The sequence below is a fragment of the Nothobranchius furzeri genome, chromosome 6, assembly GCF_043380555.1.
Source record: "Nothobranchius furzeri strain GRZ-AD chromosome 6, NfurGRZ-RIMD1, whole genome shotgun sequence".
In the NCBI taxonomy this organism is placed as follows: Eukaryota; Metazoa; Chordata; class Actinopteri; order Cyprinodontiformes; family Nothobranchiidae; genus Nothobranchius; species Nothobranchius furzeri.
This window is the reverse complement of record NC_091746.1, coordinates 63,792,712-63,819,145: the sequence shown is the minus strand read 5'-3', so window position 1 is coordinate 63,819,145 and position 26,434 is coordinate 63,792,712. Positions and strand designations below refer to the sequence as shown.

Sequence of the window (26,434 nt, the reverse complement as noted above, 5' to 3'; positions counted from 1 at the left end):
ATAAAGGATTTCTGGCAGGGCCATTATTCTTCTTCACCGGAGGATACATTCTCCAGCGGAGGCACGGACGTCACTGCGGCTCAAACTGCAGAGTGCTGTCAGAGGCGCCTCCAGAAAATTTTGATATGGGTGGCCAGACGGGCCAAAGAAATTTTGGGGGTGGCACACCAAATTGGTCCTTGTGGTAACTCCGGGAGAATTTAACCTGTGGCAATGTACTGCATTGCACCTTTATTCATTTTTATTAAAATAACAGTACATATCCAAAACATTTAACTTAAATGTTACAAACGCAAATTTTAGAAAAAATGCATTTCAGTTATACCCGAAATTTTATTTAAAATTTAATTATTTTTAGGTTCATTCACCTGTGTTGCTGTGTAGTGGCGGTTTTACCATTAGGCATAGGTCGGCGGCCACCTGGGGCCCCCTTGTGTTGGGAGCGACCTAGCCCTGACCGCCAGCACCCCTCTGTTGATGCCACAATGTTATAAAAACTTATAGAAACAAGGGTCAATCATAAAAAATCAGACAAATAATAAGAATCAAAATAATTTGAAAAAGGATCATGCAACAGGTGTGTAAGATCTATGGTGGGTATTAAAAACACACTTGATATATATAGAGAAGCAGAAAGTACTATTCAGCCATTTTCATAAACAATATGTATGTGGCCAGAGGGGGGACGCCGTTGAGGTGCAACGCCCTTTGATTTAATACAATAAAAATATAAACTTAACAACTCCAACTTGATATACAAGGAAAAATAACCTAAAGGACATTTCACCAGGGCCCCCCTCTGGAGGTGGGGCACGTCGGCAAGTGCCTGGAGGCCAGCCTTTCACCCATGGTGCCCGGCCGGGCATAGTCCGAAGAGGAGACATGTGTCCCGCTTCTCATGGGCTCACCAGTCATGGGAGGAGCCAAAGGGGTCGGGTGCAGTGTGTGACACTTCCGCACGGCTTCGAGGAGATTCTGGTCCACCATCCTACGCCTCAGGAGGGAAAAGCAGTGCGCCAACACTATTTATAGCGGGGACGGTGTGCTGCTGACCTCTACTTGGGACATTGTGGATCGATGGGTAGAATACTTCAAAAATCTCCTCAATCAATGTCTTCCAGCGAGGAAGTGAAGACCCAGGACACGCTGGAGGCACTATCTCTCTCACCTGGCCCGGGAATGCCTTGGGATTCCCCTGGAAGAGCTGGCCCAAGTGGCTGGAGAGAGGGAAGTCTGGGCCTCTCGACTTAGGCTGTTGCCCCCGCGACCCGACTCCGAATAAGCGGAAAAGACTGGATGGTTGGTATACTTTATTCTAAAAAAATCAGGTTGGAACCCTGACCCAAACACACAATTTTAAATGAGAAGTAAATTCTGTGTAAATGTAATTATCACTAGTTGGTAAAAAATGCCTTTCAGTTGAAAAAGTTACCAATCTCTGCCCTAAAATATTCTAAAAAATCGCACATTGACAACATTATCTGCATGGAACCCAACAAATACCTGCAGCCTATGAGGACCCAATGTTAAAAATGCACAGTATGTGTTCAAAATAAGGAACATTCTAAAATGACCCTTTCAGCAGCTCGTCACATGACACACCGTCTTTTAAAGGCTGCAAACCAGGCTGCTTTTAGTTCTGCATTCAGGTGAGTTTACCTGCATCATCATAATACAACAGAACAGTCCTAATCCAGAGGGATCTTTTCTCAATAAAACATATTTAACACACAAAAGTAATAAAGCAACTGTAAACCTAAAGAATTTTTTGAGAAATTCTGGACATATTTATAATCACACACAAAATACATCCAGTCAACTCTTTAATTCTTGACTTGAGTGAGGAGAATTAACTTGTGCAGCTGTTTAGCTTTCTCATTGTGTGTTTGCAAGGTAATGTCTACCCACCGTAAACAGGAGGAGATCCCAACAGCAGGAACTCACAAACATGAAAAAGCAAATCAGGCTTGAATTGCAACACAGTTTTGATGCAACATTTGTGGGTGAACAGAAGGTCACACCAAAGCCAGCCTGAACAGGTGAATTGGAAGAAGAAGAAGGTATAATTCTATAGCGCCTCTCAAGATAAAAATCACGAGGCGCTTCACAAAAACAAAAAATGTAAAAATATTTAAAAAAAAATTAGAAAATTGTTAGATATATTTAAAATGAGCAAAAAATAGACTATTGTGATTAAAAAATGTTAAGAAAGAGAGAGAGTGAATAGGAAAGAGGGGAAATCAGTGGATCCTGAGGAAGGTGGAATAGGTGGGGAGAGCAGAATAAAGAGTGATGAAGAAGGTCACACCAAAGCCAGCTTGAACAAGTGAAATGGCCTGTATTTGATATAGCACCTTCTAGATTCCTGGAACCCCCCAAGGCGCTTTACAACACAATCAGTCATTCACCCATTCACACGCTGATGGTGATGAGCTACGATGTAGCCACAGCTGCCCTGGGGCGCAATGACAGAGGCAAGGCTGCTGAGTACAGGCGCCACCGGTCCCTCCGACCACCACCAGCAGGCAGTGTGGGTTAAGTGTCTTGCCCAAGGACACAACGACAGCGACAGACTGAGCGGGGCTCGAACCTGCAACCTTCCGATTACAGGGCGAGCACTCAACTCCTGTGCCACCGTCGCCCATAAATGGACAAAAAAAATCTAAAATGTAATGTCATTTAAGATGTTAAAATTGTTTATTTATTGGCTTGTCTCAGTCTTATGGCACAAAAACAAAAGCATCATTAAAAAAGCACATCAACTGTATAAATTGTTCAATAAAATAAAACAGCAAAAATTGTTAAGAGCACATTGAATGAAAACCACATTCATTTCACACAAAGAAAAGAAAGAAAAAAACAAACAGTAACCTAAAAACATGTCCTTGAGTCCTTCGCAACCTAGTGATGGTTCTATAACTCATCACAAGTGCTAAACCTGAGTTAGATCTGTGACTTTGTAACTCATGGATGACCTCCTAGAGGTCGGTGCTTTGTGTGTTGGTGTTGCTGGAGGTATACGTGCTGTTCTTCTTGGAGTATTTCAGAGCACTGAAGGACACTCTCATCCTCTCCACTGTTCTCTCACTCCGGCAGAGGAAAGTGTTCTTCACATGATCCCTGAAGTCTTCCGAGATAAAGTAGTAAACAAAAGGGTCCAGGCAGCTGTTGAGACTCGCCAAGCACAGGGTGATGATGTAAAACCCATAAAGGTTGTTGGCGGACTCGTTCAGCAGCAGGGTGTAGTGCACCAGCAGCATGATGTTGCTGGGGGCGAAGCAGACCAGAAACATCACCAGGACTGTGACGATCAGGACCACGGCCTTTTGGCGCTTCTGGGCGAGAGAAGGCTCCGCCATGCTGTTCCTGAGAGCCACGAGCATCAGAACGTAGGACATGACGCACACAACGGTGGGAACGACGAACCCAAATGTTCCCATTGTCAGGAAATATCCTGCTGCCATCCTGATCTGACTGGGCTTGGTGATGTCGTGGCAGGTCTGGATGTTGAGGTCTGGCAAACTTACTTCTTGATCGCACAGGTAGAGAGGAATGGAGATGACCCAGACCACCACCCAGATTGTGATGGAGACCAAAACTGCTACGCAGTTGCTCTTTTGTCTGTGGGCCAGTGGGTCAACCACAGCCCAGTAACGCTGGACACTTATGCAGGCGATGAAGGCGATGGAACAGTACATGTTGCTGTAGAAGAACGCCACCAGCACCTTGCACAACCCGTCTCCATAGATCCAGTTGTTATTATTAAAGTGGTACGCTATTTTCAAGGGGACCCAGATGACGAACATCAGGTCGGCCAGAGCCAGATTGGCCATGTAGATGGATGACGGGTGTCTTTTCTTGGTTCTGAAGAGGAAGACCCAGATCGCCAGCGCATTGGCGGGCAACCCCACAACAAACACGATGATGTAGACCACCGGGAGGAGGACGGTGGTGAGGGGGCTTTTGAGGACGGCTTCGACGTGAGCGTTCACCCGTACGCCATTTCCTATCTCCAGGCCTATGAAGCCTCTGGTTTCTGTGGATCATTAACATGAAAATATATGAAAAGCAGAACGACGAACACACCTACAACTCAAACATCATGGTCTGTGGCCTGCCTTCTACCTGGAACTATGACTCACCTGCATTTCAACATCACACATTTCTTTAAAAAACACTTTTTTAAACTGGTATGAAACAGTTTTTCTTTAGAGTAAACAAAAACAATGACGCATGGAGCTAAAATGAACCTTCAGCGGTGTAATCGAGCCCTAATGGGCACATTTATAAATAATAATAATTACCATTCTCTGTCAGAGTCTTCCGTGCGCAGCAGAGAAGCAGGAGCAGCTGGAGCCACCTTGTCCTCACAGACATAATAAGGGTTGCTTTAAGCTGACCTGCTGCCGCTGCAACTGCTTCCCGCATACAACTAGCTCTCACACCTGGGCGACGTCACGTACTCACGTCACCACCACCGAGCCGCCTCACTCCAGCGACACGCCCTGCTCTTCAGGTGTTTTAAAAGTGTTATTCGCTCTCCACGAACCGGCGAGGAGATAGAGTAAACACTCGAATCCTCCCAGGTCCGTTAGATATGAAACAAATATGGATTACAGTTTAAATGTACGGAATTAAACGTAATTTGTAGCTGTCCTCCCATTTTTTTTTAGTTCTCGCGAGATTTGTAAACGGTTTCTCTGGGTCAAAGGCAGGATGTGTGTCACTGGGGATTTTCCGGAAATAAATAAATAAATAAATAAATAAATAAATAGTTAATAATTATAAACTGTTGGAAATATTTAGCCTTGATTTTGTTTTAAAAAAGAGTAAAACTGGCTGTTGCTTTACAAATTTGCTCTAATATTTTTAAATATCAGAGTCTGAACGCCTTTATTCCGTATTCACTGTATTTGAGCACAATTAAACTGTAGAAGGAACTCTAATTGTTCATTTGGCGTGAGAAAAAAGGCAAAGATTCAGAGAAAGATAAAATCAAGAGTTGGGATGAATTACAGACACTTCGCAGTAAACATGCTGCTTCACTCACAGACAAATATGTTGAGGTTGTTTGGGTGCACAACAAATCACCTGCAGGTACTTTGGATGAACGGGACATTAGCATCACCTAGTGGTGAAGAATGAAATAGTCAGTCTACTTTCAGATGACAAAGTTTTATTTCCTCTACTTCTCAAACATTAAAATTAATAATTTACTTTTTGTATAAGTTATTACTTAGCCTGTTAACATCTACACTAAACCACATATATGTAGACCCTCAGTTGTCCAGGGCATGGTAATCTTAAACGTTTAGTTTTATCTTTTGTGTTGTAATTTTGTTGAAGACAATAAGGATGTTGTAAGAAGCCATGGTGAGAATTGTTTCTTTCCAGCAAGGTTAACACGTTCAAGTCCCAATTTAATCAGCATCCCAGTAATGTTATTTATTTATTTATTTGAGTTTAGTTTAGTACTTTCTTCCTGTAAAATTTGCTAGTTGGAGTTGTCTAACCACTGCCAGTTATGAATATATTTATCAAATAAATGATTAGTGGTTGTTTTTATTAGCTTCAACCCTTCAGAACATAATATAAAGTTCATGTGAAATAACAGTAAATTCCATTAAGCTGAAAATGTAATATGAAACAGTAATTGTAGCAGACACATACATTTAATGCAAAGTTGTCACAGCAAGTCAAAGAGGTTTCTGGTGTTTGTTGATGCCTCATAAATAAATAATAGCAGATTTTTATTCATTCATTTGTTTTTAAAATACATACTTCAAAGTAAAATATACAGATTGTACATTTGAAAGATTCTTTTAGAAGTAAATGAAAAAAACTCAAGCAACAGTTTTTGTTTCTTCGTGCCCGAAAACGAATAAAAACACTTGTTAATTGATGCTTGAAGGCAGTTTCAGGTGGACGAGAGTATCACTGTTCTGTTTCCACCAGCAGGTGGCAGCATGTAACAGTTTTCAGTCTCAAATATTTATTTAGAGGTAAAAAAAATGAAAACGTGTCAACGTGTGTGTATGTTTACCATAAAAGATAAACCACACGACTGACGGCTTTGCACACAAGATAAACGGCTACTCTAACAAGCTTATCTAGAAACAAATACATAAAGGAGAGATTTAAATGTAACAGCCTATTTGTAAAGGTCATAATCGGTGAAGAAATGTAAATTTACAGTGCAAAACTAAAACATTCCTTTGTACATTTCTGAGCTCAACCTTCTCCTCAGCTTGGACTTGACTTCATATGTTTGTCAGTGCTTGTTAGGTCTCCATCAGAAGTTCAGTTTCACTTTATTTCTTTCACTAAAGAGTAAAGTTAACGCTAAGTGCTCTGTGTGTGCAACTTCAGAAAAGTCCGCTTCAGAACATCTAAATCACAGTTCAAACGCCCGGATTCCTGCTGCTCGGTGGGATCAGATCAGCAGCTTCTTGTACTGACTACTGAGGCTCGTTTGGAAGGAGTCCATCCCAACAGCTGAGGAGCTTATTTTGGACGTTTCAGTACGACTGGACATCCTGGAGCTGGATCTGCACGAATCAGATGAACGAGTGACTCTTCTCCTGTCAGACACCTTCCGACATCTCAGCAGGGCGGAAAGCATTTTCTGGCACTGGGATGACCCAAAGTAGTAGGCAAGGGGATCCAGGAGGCAGTTCAGGCTTCCCAAACACAAAAACATCAGATAGAATCCGTAAGTGCCATCAGGAGTCTCCTTGTTCTCCTCTATCTGGTTGTTGAATGACAGGTAGTGCACCAGGAGGAGGCAGTTTGTAGGCATGAAGCACAGCACGAATATCACCAGCACCGTCAGCGCCATCATGCCTGCTCTTCTTTTCCCACGGGAGTTTCTGGGAACTCCACGAGGCACGATGCTGAGGGACCAGATGACCGTCGTGTAGGAGACGGCCGTGACGAGCAGAGGCAGGAAGAAGAGAAGGGAGGAAAGGATGATGAAGTAAGTCTTAATCCAGAATATGTCACCGATGTGTTGGATGTCGTGGCAGGTGGTGATGTTCAGGGCACTCAGGTGAACTTTCTGATTGGTGAGGACAAGAGGCAGAGAGCCGGCGAATGATATGATCCACATGGCCACACAGGCTATGACAGTGTTCCGGGGCCGCCTCCAAGCCAGGGAGTCGATGGGGTACACGACAGCGAGAAGTCGGTCCACGCTGATGCAGGCGATGAGAAGAACAGAGCAGTACATGTTCCAGTAAAAGGCGGCCGTCACCACACGGCACATGAGCGAGCCGAAGATCCAGTTGTTGCCTTGAAAGTGGTAGGTGATCTTAAAGGGGAGCATCAGAGCGAAGAGGAGATCAGCAAGGGCCAGGTTCAGCATGTAGATGGCTGCCGGCTTCATGGGTCGGATTCCCCAAGCGAAAGCCAGAACTGCAAAGAGGTTAATGGGAACGCCGATGGAGCACACCAAAGTGTAGAAGGATGGCATGAGGATGGTGGAGACGGGTCCGGTCAGAAACAGCACCGCCTCTTCAGAGACTCCACTTTTATTACACACCTGGCTTCGATTATTTGTGTGGTTCTTCGCCCGGTTATCGTCATCGCCAATGATGTCACTCAGGTCTATCGGTTCGTCCGTGGGTCCACAAAAAAGGACAAAGGTCCGCGGAGGAGCTGTTGCTAGAGAAAGAAACAAAAATGGTTAATCAGGGACATCTGACAAACATCCCATAATAACAGCACTGATACGAGTGATTATTCAGTAAAGAAAATGGAACAAAAGTCAACTGTTTGGGTCGACTCTTAAGGTTTATATGTTTGTGTGATTGCTTTGTGCAGTGATGAGTTTTAAACGAAGATCAGACTGAGATGAGGAAGAGTCTCAGCTCCCAACACGCCACGCTCCTGCAACGCTGAAGGAGCTGCAGCGGTGGTGGAGTCAGTTCTAGATAAACTAGTGAAAACATCCTGTGGAAACACCACACACACACACACACACACACACGCACACGCACACGCACACGCACACACACACACACAAACACACACACACACACACACACACGCACGCAAGCACGCACACACGTTTCCCTATAGCCATAAACATTTTTTCATTATTTTATGGTAGATTTCGATCATTTTTCAGCTCTTTGATGTATTTTTAAACAAAAACAGATTAAAAGTTCATCTTTTCTCTTCTTGCCTTTTAAAACTTCAGCTTAATGATCGCAATTTACCTTTTTATCCATAAGCAGCCATCTGCCGTGTCTGTGCACGAATATCATCAGCATTTAGATAAATCCATTTGTTCTCCTAAATGTTTCAATTATTGTTTGTTTATTTGGGCATTTATACTTCCAACAACTAAAAAAGTCCAAAATGACTCCCAGAATAGAAATAAAGTAAAATGAATGACAGCGATATTATGTGCCATGATTTCAAAAAAATCTGCATCGGTATCAGTTTTGGAAAGATCGGTTGACCTCAAACTGTTAAAATTGTTCATGAAACATATAATTAGTGACTTCATTTATATAAATATTCCACTTTTATTTGTAACTCAGAACAACAAATGAAAATGAAATAAATAATAAATATTAAAGAATGCAAAAACTTTTTTTTCTTCATAAATAAAAAAAATCAGACAAAAGTCAGAGCATCTGTTGAAATCCCACCAGAGCCCTGTTTGTTGTGGAGAATTATTTAGTCTGAGTGACTCAGAGAAACGCCGTTTTACTGTTTCTCCAACTTTCACAAGAGCTTTTCTTACCGCTCATTTCTGCAGCTGAAACAGCACAGATCCACATCAGAACCAGGGAAAAAGTCCTCAGATCCACGGAGAACATGTTGCAGCTGAAAACCAGGATCATCTAATCAGCAACGAGGATGTTTGTAGGAACAGCGTTCTGTGTTTCCCTCCCAGCTTCTTTCCTCTCTGGACCTCCAGACTGAAGTGGCTGTGGGTTTCAGGTCCCGCCCCACTGCCAACCCCCCCCCCCCCCCCCCACATACACACACACAAACACACACGCCTCCATTCCTTTCTCTTGATGTCACCTTTCCCGTCACAGAGCAACAGCAGGATCCCTGAGAACAGGCCACAGAGAAGTAAACAGCTCCTCAAAGGGTCGGAGGCTTTCTTTCTGAAGGAAAATGTGTTTGAGTCACTTTTGAGCAAAGATGATTTGGGTTGAATGTCTTTTTATCACAAGAACATTCGCACTAAAGCTAAGATGAAAAGTAAAATAATGTTTAAAAACCAGTACAGGTTTCAAACATTACAATAATTTACAGTAATTATAAACAGCTGAATGAGAGAAAGAAGCCATACAGCCACAACACATAGCAGTTAATTATTAGTAAATATAAACAGATGCTCTTCAAATATTTATTAAACTCAAAATCAATTAAATTTTTATTAATTTGTCCAAAGAAGTTTCAGGAAACTTTTGTATTCTTTGTCAGATATAGAAAAACAAGAAAAATATATTGAAAAGTTGGTTCAGAAGAAACAGACCAAGTTCTTATAGGTAAGTACTGGTACTCATGGGGGTTTGTACTGGATGCATGGGTATGTACAGAGTAAGTATTGGTACTTATGAGGTTTTGTACTGGGTACAGAGGTATATACAGAAAAAGTACTGGTACCTTTGGGGTTGTACTGGATACAGGAATATGAATGTACAGAGTAAGTACTGGCGACGGTGGCACAGGAGTTAAGTGCTTGCCCTGTAATCGGAAGGTTGCAGGTTCGAGCCCTGCTCAGTCTGTCGCTGTCGTTGTGTCCTTGGGCAAGAAACTTAACCCACGTTGCCTGCTGGTGGTGGTCAGAGGGACCGGTGGCACCAGTGCCCGGCAGCCTCGCCTCTGTCAGTGTGCCCCAGGGCAGCTGTGGCTACATCATAGCTCATCACCACCAGTGTATGAATGTGTGTGTGAATGGGTGAATGACTGATTGTGTTGTAAAGCGCCTTGGGGGGTTCCAGGACTCTAGAAGGCGCTATATCAAATACAGGCCATTTCCCATTTACCATTTTACTGGTACTCATGGGGGGTTTTACTGGATACATGGGTATGTACAGAGTAAGTATTGGTACTTATGAGGTTTTGTACTGGTTACAGAGGTTAGTACAGAATAAGTACTGGTACCTTTTGGGTGTTGTACTGAATACATGAATATGTTCAGAGTAAGTATTGGTACTTATGAGGTTTTGTACTGGGTACAGAGCTTAGTACAGAATAAGTACTGGCACCTTTTGGGGGTTGTACTGAATACATGAATATGTACAGAGCAAGTACTGGTAATTAGGAGGGTTTTTACTGGATACAGAGGTTAGTACAGAATAAGTACTGGTACTTGTGTTTTGTTTTTGCTGGATACAGGAATATGTACAGAGTAAAAAATTGGTACTTATGAGGTTTTGTACTGGTTACAGAGGTTAGTACAGAATAAGCACTGGTACCTTTGGGGGTTATACTGGTATCTACTGGGGTATACATGTAGGTGAGCAGAGTCAGCACTTTGCTTACAGGGTTATGTTAACCTTTAAAGTACCCCTGGGGCTACCTAGTACTTACCCTGTGTGTACCCTTGTAAGTACTAGGCTGTATGTATGTTTTGCTACCATTGAACTGAATAATTTCTTCACTTTTTCAGCAATTCAATTTCTGTAGTACAAAGTGAAAAAGTATTTGTTCAGTAACTTTTTTTATTATTATTAAAGTTAGCAAACCCAGTTTTTTCAGTGTCGCAGGATGATTGTTGTTGTTATATCAGCAGATCCTTATCAGTGTTTAGGTTGGAGCTCCTCCCAGGACACGTGTAAATACTTCCTGTTGTAACGGTCAGACCGTCACAGCAAACAGACGATTAAAAACACCAGCACCAGCTGGAGTTCTCCTCTCTAGGATAAATTAGTTCAGAGAATGAGAATAATTTTTATAGGATTTTTTGTGATGAGTCAGTATCTGACTTTCATCCTAATAAAAGCTAAAACACAAACAGAGTTGTTTCCCGAGTCTAAAGCAGCTGCAGTTGTTTGTCGTTTCCTTAAGATTAAAATAGCTCATTACAAACTGAGGTCGCCTTGACTTTTTCTATCTCTGTTCACAATCCTTTTGTTTATGGTTGATAAAAATAACTAGTTCCCACAGTTTGTAGTTTAAACCACAACAGGCTCATTAAAGAGTTCTCATTTATTTTCTCAGAAAACGTCTTAAAAAGATGAGTTTTTACCGTCCAACGTCTGATAGAGAGAGCTGAACGAAGACAAAGAACAAGTCCAGAAAATAGAAAATGACAGAGTTTGTTACGGAGGAAGGAAACCGGTTTCCTCGAGAGGAAAAGGTGGTTTCTAAACGAGGGACAGAAGAGAGCAGCGTGAGTCACATCTCCTGGGACTCAGCATCTGATGGACAGACCACAAATATATCTACTGAACTAAATCCTCATGAGGCTCCCTTTTATGTCCAAAAACAGATGAAAACTCAAGGTTAAAAATCTGGCCACAGCTATACTTGATAGTTTACTTATTTCAAGAAAATTATCTAATTTTCTGTTAGAATTAAAACTTCTGAGACTTCTAGGATCTGTTAATTTAAAGTGACATTGTAGTTTTTACCATTAATCTCTGGAAATTTACATCAAGATGTTGTTGAAAATAAATTAAACGATATTCAGGAGTAGAAAAATATTGGCCGCCTTGTAACATATAACCATAAAAATTGTATCTAAAATGCATTGGAACAGTATAAGTGTCCCAACAGATTATTTACTCCCTGCATCGTTCCAAAAGTGCAGTAATGTGTTTTTCATGGCTTTAATCCTGGCAGTGGAGAGGAACAACATCATATATGACACCAAACAGCGATAGCACATGTGATGTCCTCCCTTTAATGTTGGACGGCATAAACTCAAAGGGTTTTGTGATCTCGTGAGTAGAGCAAGGAGCACAGCAGAGAAGCTGCTTCAGGGCTGAGACTCTCCCAATGTGCACTGGAGTGCACTGATTCAATCAATCAATCAACCAACCAATCAATCAATCAATCAATCAATCAATCAATCAATCAATCAATAAATCAATCAGATTTTATTTATAAAGTGCTTATCGAGCAAAGTGTGACTCAGTGCTTTAAAGAATTTAAATTACCCCAAATTCCCATAACAGTTTGAAATCATTAACACACACACGCACACACGCACACACGCACACACACACACACACACACACACACACACACACACACACACACACACACACACACACACACACACACACACACACACACACACACCAAGCATTGTGTCTATGGTTACATTGTGATGTCTTAGTAAATATTCCATTTGGCGAGAGATAAACTTTATTGTATTTATCCTAGTGAATCTATAATTAAACGGGTAAACTAGCAGTAGCACGTCCAACATCAAGGAACGCAAAACGTTTTTATTAGGAGAGGGAGAATGTTTAAGTGGTTAGCAGCAGTGTGCTAGACGATGGCCTCCTCCATGAGGCCACCACAGCTCACCAGAACATCATTGTAGCTTCTTCTGGGGAGAAAAACACTTAGAGAAAAAATAAAGTTAACAGCTGAAATAGCAGAAAATAATACAGTTGAAGAGCAGATTGTAGAAGAAAGTAGTAGAGTGTGAAAAGTGGTCAGTGTATCCTCCAGCAGTCCAAGCCTATAGCAGCATAACTACAGAGATAACTCTGGATAACCTAACCATTTTAGATGGAGGCATGTTGGAGGCAGGGCAAGGGAGATCAGTTTTTACTGACTGTACACTCCACCTCCCTCTACTCCCCCACTTGTCCAGATCTGGGCTAACATCAGATTTTAACCATATGCCCTATCAAATAAAAATGTTTTAAGCCTAGTCTTAAAAGTAGACAAGGTGTCTGCCTCACGGACTAAGGCTGGGAGCTAGTTTCACAGGAGAGGAGCCTGATAGCTAAAAGATCTTCCTCCCATCCTATTTTTTAGATATTCTGTTAACCACCAGTAAACCGACAGTCTGAGAGCGAAGTGCTCGGTTAGAAACATATGAAACAATCAGGTCACTGATGTATGATGGAGCTTGATTATTAAGAGCTTTATATGTGAGAAGGAGGATCTTAAAATCTATTCTGAATTTAACAGGCAGCCAATGTAGGGAAGCTAAGACAGGAGAGATATGATCTCTCTTTTTAATTCTCATCAGAACTCTAGCTGCAGCATTTTGGACAAGCTGAAGACTTTTAACTACATTCTGTGGACTTCCTGAGAGTAATGAATTACAGTAATCCAGTCTTGATGTAATAAATGCATGAACTAGTTTTTCAGCATCACTTGTCACGGTCTGGGGTTTTTTCACACACTAATTGGTGTAGAGTCTCATCTCTCCTCTGCAGGTGGGCGTGCCTGGAAGTGGGGAGGCTGCAGGTAATCTGCTGATTAGCTGGCCAGGGATATTTAAGCTCCTGAGAGACGCCTTCACTTCGCTGGATGATTAACTCAACTTGGGTATTTCTCCTAACAGCCAAATCCAAACTAAGTTTTGATTTTGAGAATTTCTGGGTTATGGATTTTTGATTTTTGAGCTCTCTGTGTTTTTGACTGCTTGTTTTGCCTCCTGCAGATATCACCTATCAGTTCACCTCGTTTGCTGCTACCAACCTGGTTTCTTCACTGTCCACTCGTCTCTCAGCATCCTCCTCTGGTCTTCCCACTCCAGGCTGCCCACCCTCCCTCCTGGATCACCATTACCCTTCATGCTCAGCTCCCTCCTCATTTGGACTCCAAGCTCATCAGCCTCCAGTAAGCCTCCTGCCCTCCCCAGACCGGTCACTCCTCCCTCTCTCACGAGGTCTCACCTCCAACCTGTAAGTTCCATCAGATCCAACATTCAGATTTCCGAGTGCCAGCCCCAACTCTCCCTGTTCCTCCAGGATCCTCCACACCCGAACCTCGCTTCTCTGCCGAATACTGCTAGACTTCCTAGCAGCTCCTTCTGTTCTCCTTTACTAATAAATTATTGTTTGCTATCTTGACTCTGTGGACTGATTCTGTATGTCGTGGGTTAGGCATCTACCACACAACATGACATCACTCCTGGAAAGGATGCTTCTAATCTTAGAAATATTCCGAAGGTGGAAAAAGGAAATCCTACAAACCTTGTTTAACTTGGGATTTGAATGACATTTCCTGGTCAAAGATAACATCAAGGTTCCTTCCTTTGTTCTCAGAGATTAATGTAATGCCATTCAGGTCAGGTGATTGACTAAGCAATTTCCATTTCTGGATTTCTGGTCCAAAGATGAGAATTCTGTCTTGATTTGATTTAAAAGCAAAAGGTTTAGAGTCATCCAAATTTTTCATGTCCTCAAGGCAAGCCTGTAATCTACCTAACCGATTAGATTCATCAGGGTTCATGGATAAATATAACTGAGTATCATCAGCATAATAATGAAAGTTTATCCCATGCTGTCTAATGATTTTACCAATTGGGAGCATATAAATATTAAAAATTAGTCCAAGCACTGAACCCTGTGGTACTCCACAAGTAACCCTGGAGTATGAAGATTTGTCATGTACATTTACAAAATTAAATCTATCAGACAGGTAGGATTTAAACCAGCCTAGCACTGTTCCTTTGATCCCTACAACTGCTCAAGTCTTTCTACAAGAACATTGTGATCTATTGTGTCAAAGGCAGCACTGAGATCTAACAAGACTAGAACAGACACAAGATTCTTATGAGGCCATGAGAATATCATTTGTAACTCTCACTAATGCAGTTTCAGTGCTGTGATACTCTCTAAAACCAGACTTATTCTGCAAACAGATCATTAGTGTTTACATGCTCACATACTTGGATGGCCACTATTTTCTCCAGGACTTTGGATAAAAATGGAAGGTTAGATATTGGTCTATAATTCATTGGGTCATCTGGATCCAGAGAAGGCTTCTTAAGTGAAGGTTTGATTACAGCAACCTTAAAATCCTGTGGGACATACCCATTTACTAAGGATAGATTGATTATATCTAGAATGGGGGCAGTAACCAAAGGAAATGCATCTTTAAATAATTTGGTTGGGATTGGATCTAAAATGCAAGTTGAAGGTTTAGATGAACCTAATATTTTTGATAACTGTGAAAGCTCAACTGGATCAAAACGGTTCAAACACAGATGGTGTTCTACAGTTACCTCTGATGCTGCCTCACTTACTGAGGAAGAAGCAATTGCATTAGGGAGGATGCTAAAGATTTTGTTTCTAATAGAATGAATTTTACTTGTGAAAAATCCCATAAAGTCGTTACGGCTGAGGGCTAAGGGAATAGATGGTTCAGAGCTATGATTTTTTGTAAGTTTGGCAACTGTACTGAAAAGAAATTTAGGATCATTCTTATTCTCCTCAATTAACACTGATAAATAAGCAGTTCTAGTTTGTCGAAGCTTATTTCTATAAAGCACAAGACTATTTTTCCAGGATAAGTAGGACTCCTCCTGGTGCGTAGAGCGCCATGCTCTCTCCAATTTTCTAGAGTTTTGTTTTAAAGCTCGTAAATGAGAATTAAACCAGGGAGCCAACTTTCTGTACCTAATTACCTTCTTTTTTGAAGGGGAAAAATCATCTATTGCCACACGTAAAGAGGAAGTAACATTATGAACTAAGGCATCAATTTGTGAAGGGCTAGAAATGATAATATTGCCCTCTGCTACGTTCCTCTGAGATGCTGATGACAGTAAAGATGGAACAGTTGATTTAAAAGATGCAACTGCGTTGTCAGATAGAGACCGACTATAGTGAAATTTACTTTCATGTCTCAAGAACTCAGTTATAAAAAACACAAAGGTTATCAGAAAGTGGTCCGAGAGGACTGGATTATGTAGAAAGATTGTTATTTCCTCACACTCTATGCCATAAGTCAGCACAAGGTCTAATGTATGACGGCAAGAGTGGGTGGAGTTATGTATTCTTTGAGTAAAACCAGTTGAGTCTAAGATATTACTAAAGGCTACATTGAGGCTATCATTTTCAATGTCCACATCAATGTTTAAATCCCCCACTATAATGACCTCATCAGTATTTAGCACCAAATCAGATAAAAAAATCAGAGATCTGATCCAAAAACTCAGAGTAAGGGCCTGGTGGACGATAAAAAAACTACAAACAAGAGTGGTTTTACAGTTTTGCAATCTCGATTAGGAAAACTAAGAATAAGATGCTTGAATGAACTGTAGCTCTTTATTGGTAAGGGATTGATTAATAAGTCCGAATGAAAAACGTTTGCTACTCCTCCTCCTCGCCCTGTACTTCGAGCAATATGATGATTTAAAAAATAGAAAATGTGTGTTTTAGCGTGCTTATGTGCTACAATAACTCAGAGATATCCTAGTACAGAGAAATTAAATCAGTTTTAGCAAACCACAAACACCAAACAGCTACACGTAGTGCAACACTGAAAACAGGAAACGCCTTACCGCCAGGGAGCGTCAGCAGTCGGCAAGAGGGTATCGAGTGGACCTCTGTCAGTGCGCCCCAGGGCAGCTGTGTTTACCTTGTAGCTCATCACCACCAATGTGTGGATGTGTGTGTGTGAATGATACAATGTAGTGTTAAGCGCTTTGGAGTCCTCGGACTCTAAAAGGCGCAGGTCATTTATCATCACTGTGTTGCCTCCAGAGTTCAAAAAGTAGTGCGAGATGATCTGAACGTGACACGGAAACACAACATAATGATGGAGGACATGTAACAAAGTTGAACATCCAGGATGGACCTGCTGGAACATTCAACTCTATTGGTGGCTGTCACGGTCTGTGGTGAGCTCCCTGCACATAACCAGCTTTTCTGAACATTGTTTGCAGGTGGGCGTGTCTGAGAGTCTCCAGCTGCAGCTAATCCTGTCATCACGGTCCAGGGGATTTAAGGAGCAGTGTGACTCTTCACTTCGCCGGATGATTGCTCAATTTGGGTAGCTCTAGCCTCTGACCAGTTTTTTGATCCTGTGTTCCTGCTTGTTACCAGAATAATTCGCTAGATTTCTTCAACCTGAAAAGACCCTGACTTCTCTTCCCTGCTCTACTCCAGGTTTCACTCCACACTCCACCATCTCAACACCAGCTCGGATCCCTGCACTTCATGTCACGCTGTCTCCTCCCCTGGCCGCCCGCTCTCAGCCGCTCACCTGCACTCACCAAGCCTCTACTCCTACCTCCTCTCCGATCCAAGAGCTCCTCCTCCTTCTGGACCCCTCCTGCTCACCCGGACCTGACCAATCCCTCCGGAAGTTCTCACCACTACTACAATCAGTAAGCTCCACTCCCAATATCATTCTCCGTCATTCCCTCCATATATTCACTCTGTCTCCCTCCTCAGAGTTCCATCCTGAAATCTTGCTGCCAGCCTGCCCGTCGTCTGTTCCCGTCATTGCTCTTCAGTATATAATAAAGTCGTTTTACTTACTTACCGGTTCCTGTGTGGTGATTCTGCATGTCGTGGGTCAAAAGACTGCCACCTGCCATGACAGAATCATCCGGCCATAACGATCCCATTGCAGAATCCAACCCGTCCGCTAATGCTCCGCTCGCTGTTTCTGAGGTTCTCACACGTCATGAACACGCCATCCATGGTTTACTGGAGCAAGTCTCCGATTCCCGGCAACGTTTACTCCAGATAGACACAATGTTGCGTAATCTCACTACTCGCTTAACTCCCCCGGAACCTTCAGTTCAGCAGCCTCCAGTTTCTCTCCCGTCCGCACTTCCGGTTCCGCCTCCCACTGTAAACTTCCGGATACCAAACTCTCCTCCTTCAGAGACCTATTCCGGTGAGTTCGGCAAGTGCCGTGGTTTTCTATTTAATTGTCAATTAGCTTTCGAAAGATCGCCTGAAGCTTTCATGTTAGATTCGGTCAAGATCTCTTATATTATCGGGCTACTCCGTGGTAAAGCTTTAGATTGGGCTGAAGCCAGAAGCCATGACATCGGGTTTCTGCGCGGTCCGCTCTCATTATTTCTTGCCGAATTCAAGCAAACTTTTGACCACTCGGAGTCCCCAGCTGAGGTAGCTAAAAGAGTGTGGAATCTCCGTCAGGGAAATCGATCTGTAGCCGATTTTGCCATAGAATTCCGCACGCTGGCAGCAACTTCATCCCTCGATCGTGGCTCATTACTGGGAGCTTTTACTCAGGGATTAAATGATCGCCTCCAGGATCAGTTGGCGTTGTGCCAAGAACCCCCCGACCTAGAAGCCCTGATCTCCTTGGCTATAAAGATCGAAAAACGTCTCAAGGAGCGTTCTAAGGGTTCTAGATTGTTGTTTCCACCGCCAACTCAAAACAGAACACCTCTGTCACCAGTCTCATCTTCCTTGGGAGATGAGCCCATGCAGATTGGCAGAACCCAGCTGAGCCAGGAGGAGCGGCAACGTCGTTTCTCCGCTAACCTTTGCTTCTACTGTGGTCAATCCGGGCACAGAATCTCTAGTTGTGACTTACGTTTAAAAGGTCAAGCCCACCAGTAGTTCCGGGATTACTGGTGGGTGGTGATGGTGGCCTAAACTCCCGATGTTTGCTTTCATGTACTGTGGTGTTTAATCAGAGAAGTCGTGTGTTGAAGGCATTACTGGACTCCGGATGTGAACGTAACATGCTGGACCTATCAGTCGTTCAAGCTCTGGACATTCCCACTGTTCCCCTTCCGACTCCTCTACGAGCATCATCCCTGGATGGAAACACCCTCACTACCATAACCCACCAGACCGTGCCAGTCAGCTTATTGGTGTCAGGAAACCACCAGGAAAGTATATCTTTCTTTGTTTTTCCTTCTCCTCACTCCCCCGTAGTCCTTGGATATGATTGGCTCATGACTCATAACCCACAAATAAACTGGAAAACATCCCAAGTCACTGTTTGGAGCTCTCACTGCCTAACTAATTGCCTTCGTTCTGCTTCACCTGTCTGTTCAGCACCAACAGCCGATTCACCTGTTCCCCCCGACCTGTCAGGAGTGCCGGAGGAGTATCATGACCTCTCCCTTGTGTTCAGCAAAGACCGAGCCTCTTCCCTACCTCCTCACCGACCTTATGACTGTGCCATCGATCTCCTGCCAGGCGCCACGCTTCCATCTAGCAGGTTGTTTAGCCTTTCCAAACCCGAACAGCTCAGCATGTCCACCTACATTAATGAATCACTTGCATCTGGTATCATCAGACCATCCACTTCACCACTGGGAGCAGGGTTCTTTTTTGTTACCAAGAAGGATGGTTCACTTAGGCCATGCATTGATTACAGAGGGCTAAACCAAATTACGGTCAAGAACAAGTATCCTCTTCCGTTATTATCATCCACATTTGAACCTGTTCAAGACGCCACCATTTTCACTAAGCTTGACCTACGCAATGCTTATCATCTCGTCCGAATCAGGGAGGGCGATGAATGGAAGACTGCTTTCAAAACTCCCCTTGGTCATTTTGAATATTTAGTCATGCCTTTCGGTCTCACTAATGCCCCAGCAGTTTTCCAATCCCTGGTCAATTCTGTTCTTGGCGATTACCTGAACCAGTTTGTCACCGTCTATCTGGATGACATTCTGATTTTTTCCAGATCCCCAGCTGAACACCGTCGACATGTCAGATGCGTACTCCAACGTCTACTGGAAAATAGGCTCTATGTAAAAGCAGAGAAGTGTGAGTTTCACGTACCCTCAGTTAAGTTCCTCGGCTTCATCCTCGAGAGCGGGCGGTTGAAGACCGATCCGGAAAAAATCAAGTCAGTTCTCTCCTGGCCTACTCCCACCACACGCAAACAGCTTCAACGCTTCTTAGGTTTTGCAAACTTTTATCGTCGTTTCATTAAAAACTACAGCCAAACTGCCACCCCTCTCACTCAGCTCACATCCATTAACAAACCCTTTATCTGGTCCCCCTCTGCTGAAGAAGCTTTCCAAGCCCTGAAGAACAAGTTCACCCAAGCACCCATCCTGACCCGTCCTGACACTTCTGCCCAGTTCACCCTGGAAGTTGATGCCTCAGATTCTGGTGTTGGTGCAGTTCTGTCACAGGTTTCCCCCTCAGATCACCGTCTCCACCCATGTGCCTTCTTCTCTCGCCGTCTCTCCCCAGCTGAGCGCAACTACGATGTCGGGGATCGGGAACTGTTGGCCATTAAGCTGGCACTGGAGGAATGGCGACACTGGCTGGAGGGGGCTGAACATCCTGTCATCATATGGACTGACCATAAAAACCTGGCATACTTAAAGGAGGCTAAAAGGTTGAATCCTCGACAGTCCCGCTGGTCCCTGTTTTTCTCCCGTTTCCACTTTATCATCTCTTTCAGACCCGGTTCCAAAAACACGAAACCTGACGCCCTGTCCAGACTGTACTCCTCCGACAAGGACCCCGAATCAGCTCCTATTCTGCCACCATCCTGCATCGTGGGCGCTGTGGACTGGGACATCACTAAAAAGGTTCAAGAGGCCCAGCAGACTGAACCCGATCCAGGTACCGGTCCACCACAGAAGGTTTATGTCCCTACCCGTGTACGTGGTGATCTTATACACTGGGCCCACACAGCTAAGTTCTCACTCCATCCCGGGGTTGGCCGCACACTGGCTTTAATCCGTAGGACCTTCTGGTGGCCCTCCATGTATAAAGACGTCCGTGAATATATCAGTGCCTGTTCTATCTGTGCCAGAAACAAAAACAGTAATCAACCTCCAGCTGGTCTTCTCAACCCTCTTCCTATACCCACTCGCCCATGGTCCCACATAGCTTTGGATTTTGTTACCGGTTTGCCCTCTTCTAATGGTTTTTCTGTAATCCTCACCATCGTTGATCGTTTTTCTAAGTCCTGTCACCTGGTCCCTCTCAAGTCTCTCCCTACTTCTGCCGAAACAGCCAGCCTACTCATCAAACATGTCTTCCGTCTCCACGGTATTCCTGTTGAGATCTTGTCCGACCGTGGTCCCCAGTTCCTGTCCCGTGTTTGGAAGGACTTCGCCAACCACCTGGGGGCCCGTGTTGCCCTGAGCTCCGGATTCCATCCCCAGACGAACGGACAATGCGAGAGGATGAATCAGGAGCTCGAAGCCATGTTGAGATGTGTGTGTTTTTCCAACCCCTCTGGATGGAGTTCCCAACTGCCCTGGGTGGAATACGCACACAACGCTCACACCTCTGCATCTACAGGTTTGTCCCCATTCGAAACCGTTCTGGGTTACCAGCCTCCTCTATTTCCATCCATTCAGGACCCTCCTACCTCAGCCCCCCAGTTCATTCGCCGTGCCAGGCGCACTTGGGCTCAGACCACGGCGGCCCTTCAAAGGACGGCTGAACGCAACCGCCGCCTGGCAGATCGCCACAGACGACCCGCTCCTGTGTATGTCCCTGGGCAGAAGGTCTGGGTCTCAACCAGGGACATCCGGCTGCGGGACACCAGCAGGAAACTGGCTCCGCGGTTCATTGGCCCATATCCGATCACTGACGTCATTAGTCCCTCCACTGTCCGCCTGGCCCTGCCTCCGTCCATGCGTGTCCATCCTGTGTTCCATGTATCCCTGCTGAAACCTGTTCTGTCCAGTCCCTTGTGTCCTGCCCCTGCTCCTCCTCCACCTGCCCGGCTTGTCGGCGGTGGCCTGGTTTACCCGGTCCGCCGTCTCCTCGACGTCCGTCCCCGAGGCAGGGGCCTCCAGTACCTGGTGGACTGGGTGGGGTATGGTCCGGAGGATCGTTCATGGGTGCCTCGCTCCTTCATCACTGATCCGGATCTCATCAGGGACTTCGAGGCCTCTCGGGCTTCCTCCTCCTCCGCCTCCTCCTCCTCTGCTCGGCCGCCAGGTGGCGCCCGTTGAGGGGGGGGTACTGTCACGGTCTGTGGTGAGCTCCCTGCACATAACCAGCTTTTCTGAACATTGTTTGCAGGTGGGTGTGTCTGAGAGTCTCCAGCTGCAGCTAATCCTGTCATCACGGTCCAGGGGATTTAAGGAGCAGTGTGACTCTTCACTTCGCCGGATGATTGCTCAATTTGGGTAGCTCTAGCCTCTGACCAGTTTTTTGATCCTGTGTTCCTGCTTGTTACCAGAATAATTCGCTAGATTTCTTCAACCTGAAAAGACCCTGACTTCTCTTCCCTGCTCTACTCCAGGTTTCACTCCACACTCCACCATCTCAACACCAGCTCGGATCCCTGCACTTCATGTCACGCTGTCTCCTCCCCTGGCCGCCCGCTCTCAGCCGCTCACCTGCACTCACCAAGCCTCTACTCCTACCTCCTCTCCGATCCAAGAGCTCCTCCTCCTTCTGGACCCCTCCTGCTCACCCGGACCTGACCAATCCCTCCGGAAGTTCTCACCACTACTACAATCAGTAAGCTCCACTCCCAATATCATTCTCCGTCATTCCCTCCATATATTCACTCTGTCTCCCTCCTCAGAGTTCCATCCTGAAATCTTGCTGCCAGCCTGCCCGTCGTCTGTTCCCGTCATTGCTCTTCAGTATATAATAAAGTCGTTTTACTTACTTACCGGTTCCTGTGTGGTGATTCTGCATGTCGTGGGTCAAAAGACTGCCACCTGCCATGACAGTGGCTTTTTGTCAGGATGCAAAAAGGTAAAATACTCTGGAGCAACCAGTGACTCCACCCAAACAGTGACCAATGTCATGTTTTCAGCCTGGCTTGGTGCGATTTGAACCGTGTTGAAGGTTGTTCTAAAAAGATGGTGGCAACCACAAACCCACTGGAAAAGCCTTAGAACCGTGAGGAGTGGAGCAGTGCTGAAACGGTGCTTGTGGAAAAGCACCACAACGCTTGTCCTCAGCATCTACAACTTATGTTTTTTCCTCCAGCACAGCTGATCAATTTGGTGACCTCCCTCTCATGATAGTTTTTGGTCTCATTTGTTTAAATCAGATGGTTACAGAAAAGTACTCCATTACAACCCCAGTACTACTAGAGTAGCGCTGGAGTTGGTGACCTCTGCTCCTTGGGAAACTCAAGTTTCACTGCTGCTGTGGTTTACATCAGCTTAAGTGTTTATGTGTTCGTACCAGTAGTGATATTGTAGTTCTGCATTCACATCTTAGCAGACCTTATCAATTAGCCTTTGGGTGAAGGTAACTGGTTCAATCGTGTTCTTAAGTCCAATCTAGTTCATCAGGGCTTGGTAATCAATGGGAGATGATGTGTCTCCATTGATCTTTGTTTTATATTATTGATCTTACATGTGAAAGCAGACTCTCTTAGCAAATGCTGGAATGCTGGCTCCAAAGCCTGTGATGGATTCGCTTGAGCTTGAACTCTGGACACTCTTTTTCAAAGATGGACGACATCAACCTACCTAATAAGTCTACACCTATTTGTATTAATTCCTCATTTGAGATCAACAAAATACCCAAAAGATGACAGACACCAGGAAACTGATGGGAAATTATGAAAGAAAACCAAAGCAGTTAAAATTAAAACACGTCTGGATAGAAACACTGATACACACGCCTGCTCTCTACATATAAGACAGATGTAATAGTCACAACAATTCTCGCTCAAACGCAACAATCTTCAGAGAAGGACACATCCTCTTAAAGTCAGCAGATAATCTGGCTCCAAACTTTCCTCTTCAAGGCTTTCAAACTGCTTTCTGAATTTCTTTCAACCTTTGCTTGCAACTTTTAAACTACAGGGGACGTTGAATAAGCAGTTATTTGTCCTAATTAGCATCACTTGTCTTCTCACCTGCTGTCTATGTCTCAACGAAAGCTTGGCCCAGTTGTAGCGAACTAGCACAATGTCATGCTACAGCCTTATTCCACAATGGACTCGGTTAATTCCCCCCAGAAAAGCATCAAAGTAAGTTTCTGCCTCAGACTCTTAAAAGGTCTCTTAGGAGGTGATTTTTCTCTGGAAACATTGCAGCTGAAAACAATGACTGTTGTGAGGGCAGATTGCCACAATGGGCAACAGGAACATGTTAGAACCGAAGGGACACCGAGCGGGTGAGATGATTTCCTGACAGGGCTTTTCTGTGAGCAACTGATTTCATGCACAAATAAATCATTTCATAGTTTCTGGAATAAGCAAGTACAGGTATGTTGTAATTATTGTTAGAAATGCAGCACAGGCGCATGGGTTATGCGTCATTTTGCTTGTGAATTCTACCTCGCCTCTTTCTGAACTAACACTGACTCAGCCCTGCTCAGGGGAAGAGGCAGGATGCAGACTGTGGGAGATAAGCTTCAGAGTCGAGCCTCTGGCAAAGATCCAAGCTGAGCTGCACAAACACCATTCCTGTTGTTTCTGTGGCTGTTGAAAACATTTGCTGCTTCCAGGCTGGGTTTTTGTCTCGCAAAATGACTGAAAACTGAAAATATAAATGTTGACATGAAACAGCTGCTGCTGCTTTCCTGGAAACAAATAGTTTTTTAAATCCTATTAATTACATCATCATGTGTACCACAAAGTATGAAACTGATGACATTTTGTTTTAAGTTTGATGAAAAGTTGAAGATGTCCTGTTGGACTGTGATCATACTTCATAGGCATCAGCGGAGACCGTTTATCCCATCCAGCTGTCGCATGACTCTTTGAGTGGGAACACATTTCAGGTTAACATTCTTAACATTGCTGGAAAATTTTCAACACATGGGAGAAGAAATCCTTTAGTGAAGCAATATCACCATTTAATGAAATACCACAGTAAAGTCAAAGTTGAAATGTGAGTCTTCTTTCGTGACATCTGTTCAGATGCATCCTGCAGCAAAAGTCAGAGATCATCGTTACACAGAAATATGCAGACAAACCGTGAAGCAGTGGAGAAAACACTAATAAGAAGTGGACTTACTGCTAAATCAGTTTCAAGTCAAGATGGAAAATGATCACTGAGGCTGAAAAAACAGAAAATTCTGGTAAATGCCGTTTGTGTAAAGCAGACCTGGGCATTTTACGGCCCGCGGGCCACATCCGGCCCTTTGGTTGACTTTGACCGGCCCGCGTAAGGTTAATTGGAAATTACAAAATAAATGTATTTTCTCATTTTACCTCATGCATGGGCTAAGGCTGCATTGCTTTTATTTTGAAGTTGTATTTTACGTGCACAATGACGCAATACGTATAGCAACAAGTACCCGCGGTTGACATGGTGATTGTAGCCTGAGAAATGTCCGCTCATGCAAAAAAAAAAAAAAAAAAAAAAAGAAAGATGCCGAATGCAGGATTTTCAACAAAAATTGGACTGCTAAGTATTTTTTTTTACTGAAGTCGGAGGTAAAACCGTGTGTTTGGTTTGCGGGGAGGAGATTGCCGTGTTTAAGGACTACAATTTGAGTCGGCATTACGACAAGAAACACTCGGAAAAATACAAGAACTTGTCTGATGCTGAGAGGGCACGGACATCCGAAGCTTTGCTAGCAAAGTTGCAAAAGCAGCAAGGCTTTTTTACTAAGCTTCACACATCCAGGGATGCAGCAACCAGGACCAGCTTTGTGATATCCCACAAAATAGCTAAAAACAGCGAACCGTGACCAGGAGGATCGAGGACATTGCGGGGAACCTGGAGCTTCAGCTGCAACGTGAAGTGGCAAGTTTTGACTTTTTCTCATTAGACGGGAGCTGTGATGTCCGGGACACAGCCCAGCTGCTCGTATTTGTCCGGGGGATAACGGACTTCAAGCTCACAGAGGAGCGGGCAGCAATGCGGTCGATGAGAGGGACAACGACAGGGAGTGATCTTTTTACAGAGGTAAATGCGTGCATGGACACTCTGGGATTGAAATGGAAGAGACTGTCGCAGCCGGGCGTACACTGTGCGACTTTTTCACATTTTTGAGCCGATTTTCCAGTCGTGCGAGAAGCCACGACATCGGGGCGAGTTTTGCGCCGAGCGGTCGTGTAGTGTACAGGGGGTTACGAGAGGCGATTAACACCACGTGACCAGCCGCCGATCAGCAGTCGTGAGGTCGCACTCTGGTGTGTTTAATATTTCGCTCGTTCCTCGTGAGGGTATCGCACTGTTGAAGCGGCGCTGCGAGCAGCTGCGACCCAAAAAGTATCAGAACCACTCACGGCGCATGCGCGCGCAATCCTGCATCAACGCTTGTCACTCGCTATTTCCCTAATAACACACGCTGTTCGTTTTTGTTTCTACACGTTTTTTTTACTCACAAAGATTGTCAAGAAAGTGTGTTTGTCGTGTTCATGTCAAATTAAACTGATCACAAAACACAGATTTACTTTCTTTATTTCGTTTTCCTCATCCAACCCCCATAAATCCCTGTGTGTCCTCCAGCAGCACTCCCGAAGGACAACAGGCAAAACAAGACAAAAAAGTCTAACGTGTTGAGTAAAAACTGCTATTTTTAGCACATTTTTAGGGCCGACATGTTGCTACCAGACGTACAGTGTGAGCAGTCAGGTCGCATGCGAGAACTGGGTCGTACAGTGTGAGCGCATGACTCGTGAGATCTGCTCTGCGGGGAAGTCG

General features: G+C 44.2%; 2 protein-coding genes across 2 annotated transcripts; both read right to left on the bottom strand.

The window, feature by feature from the left end:
- Positions 1-1,306: 1,306 nt before the first annotated feature.
- f2rl1.1 (coagulation factor II (thrombin) receptor-like 1, tandem duplicate 1) lies at positions 1,307-4,635 on the bottom strand. Its single transcript, XM_015943112.3, has 2 exons — positions 4,305-4,635; positions 1,307-4,036 (listed from the first exon to the last, which is right to left on the bottom strand). The coding sequence occupies exons 1-2, from the start codon at positions 4,426-4,428 to the stop codon at positions 2,979-2,981; spliced, it is 1,182 nt and encodes a 393-aa protein (XP_015798598.3). The 5' UTR covers positions 4,429-4,635; the 3' UTR covers positions 1,307-2,978.
- A 907-nt stretch (positions 4,636-5,542) lies between these two features.
- On the bottom strand, positions 5,543-8,950 carry LOC107374832 (proteinase-activated receptor 1). Its single transcript, XM_015943111.3, has 2 exons — positions 8,753-8,950; positions 5,543-7,662 (listed from the first exon to the last, which is right to left on the bottom strand). Exons 1-2 carry the CDS (start codon positions 8,850-8,852, stop codon positions 6,434-6,436), a joined length of 1,329 nt encoding a protein of 442 aa, XP_015798597.3. The 5' UTR covers positions 8,853-8,950; the 3' UTR covers positions 5,543-6,433.
- Positions 8,951-26,434: the final 17,484 nt, after the last annotated feature.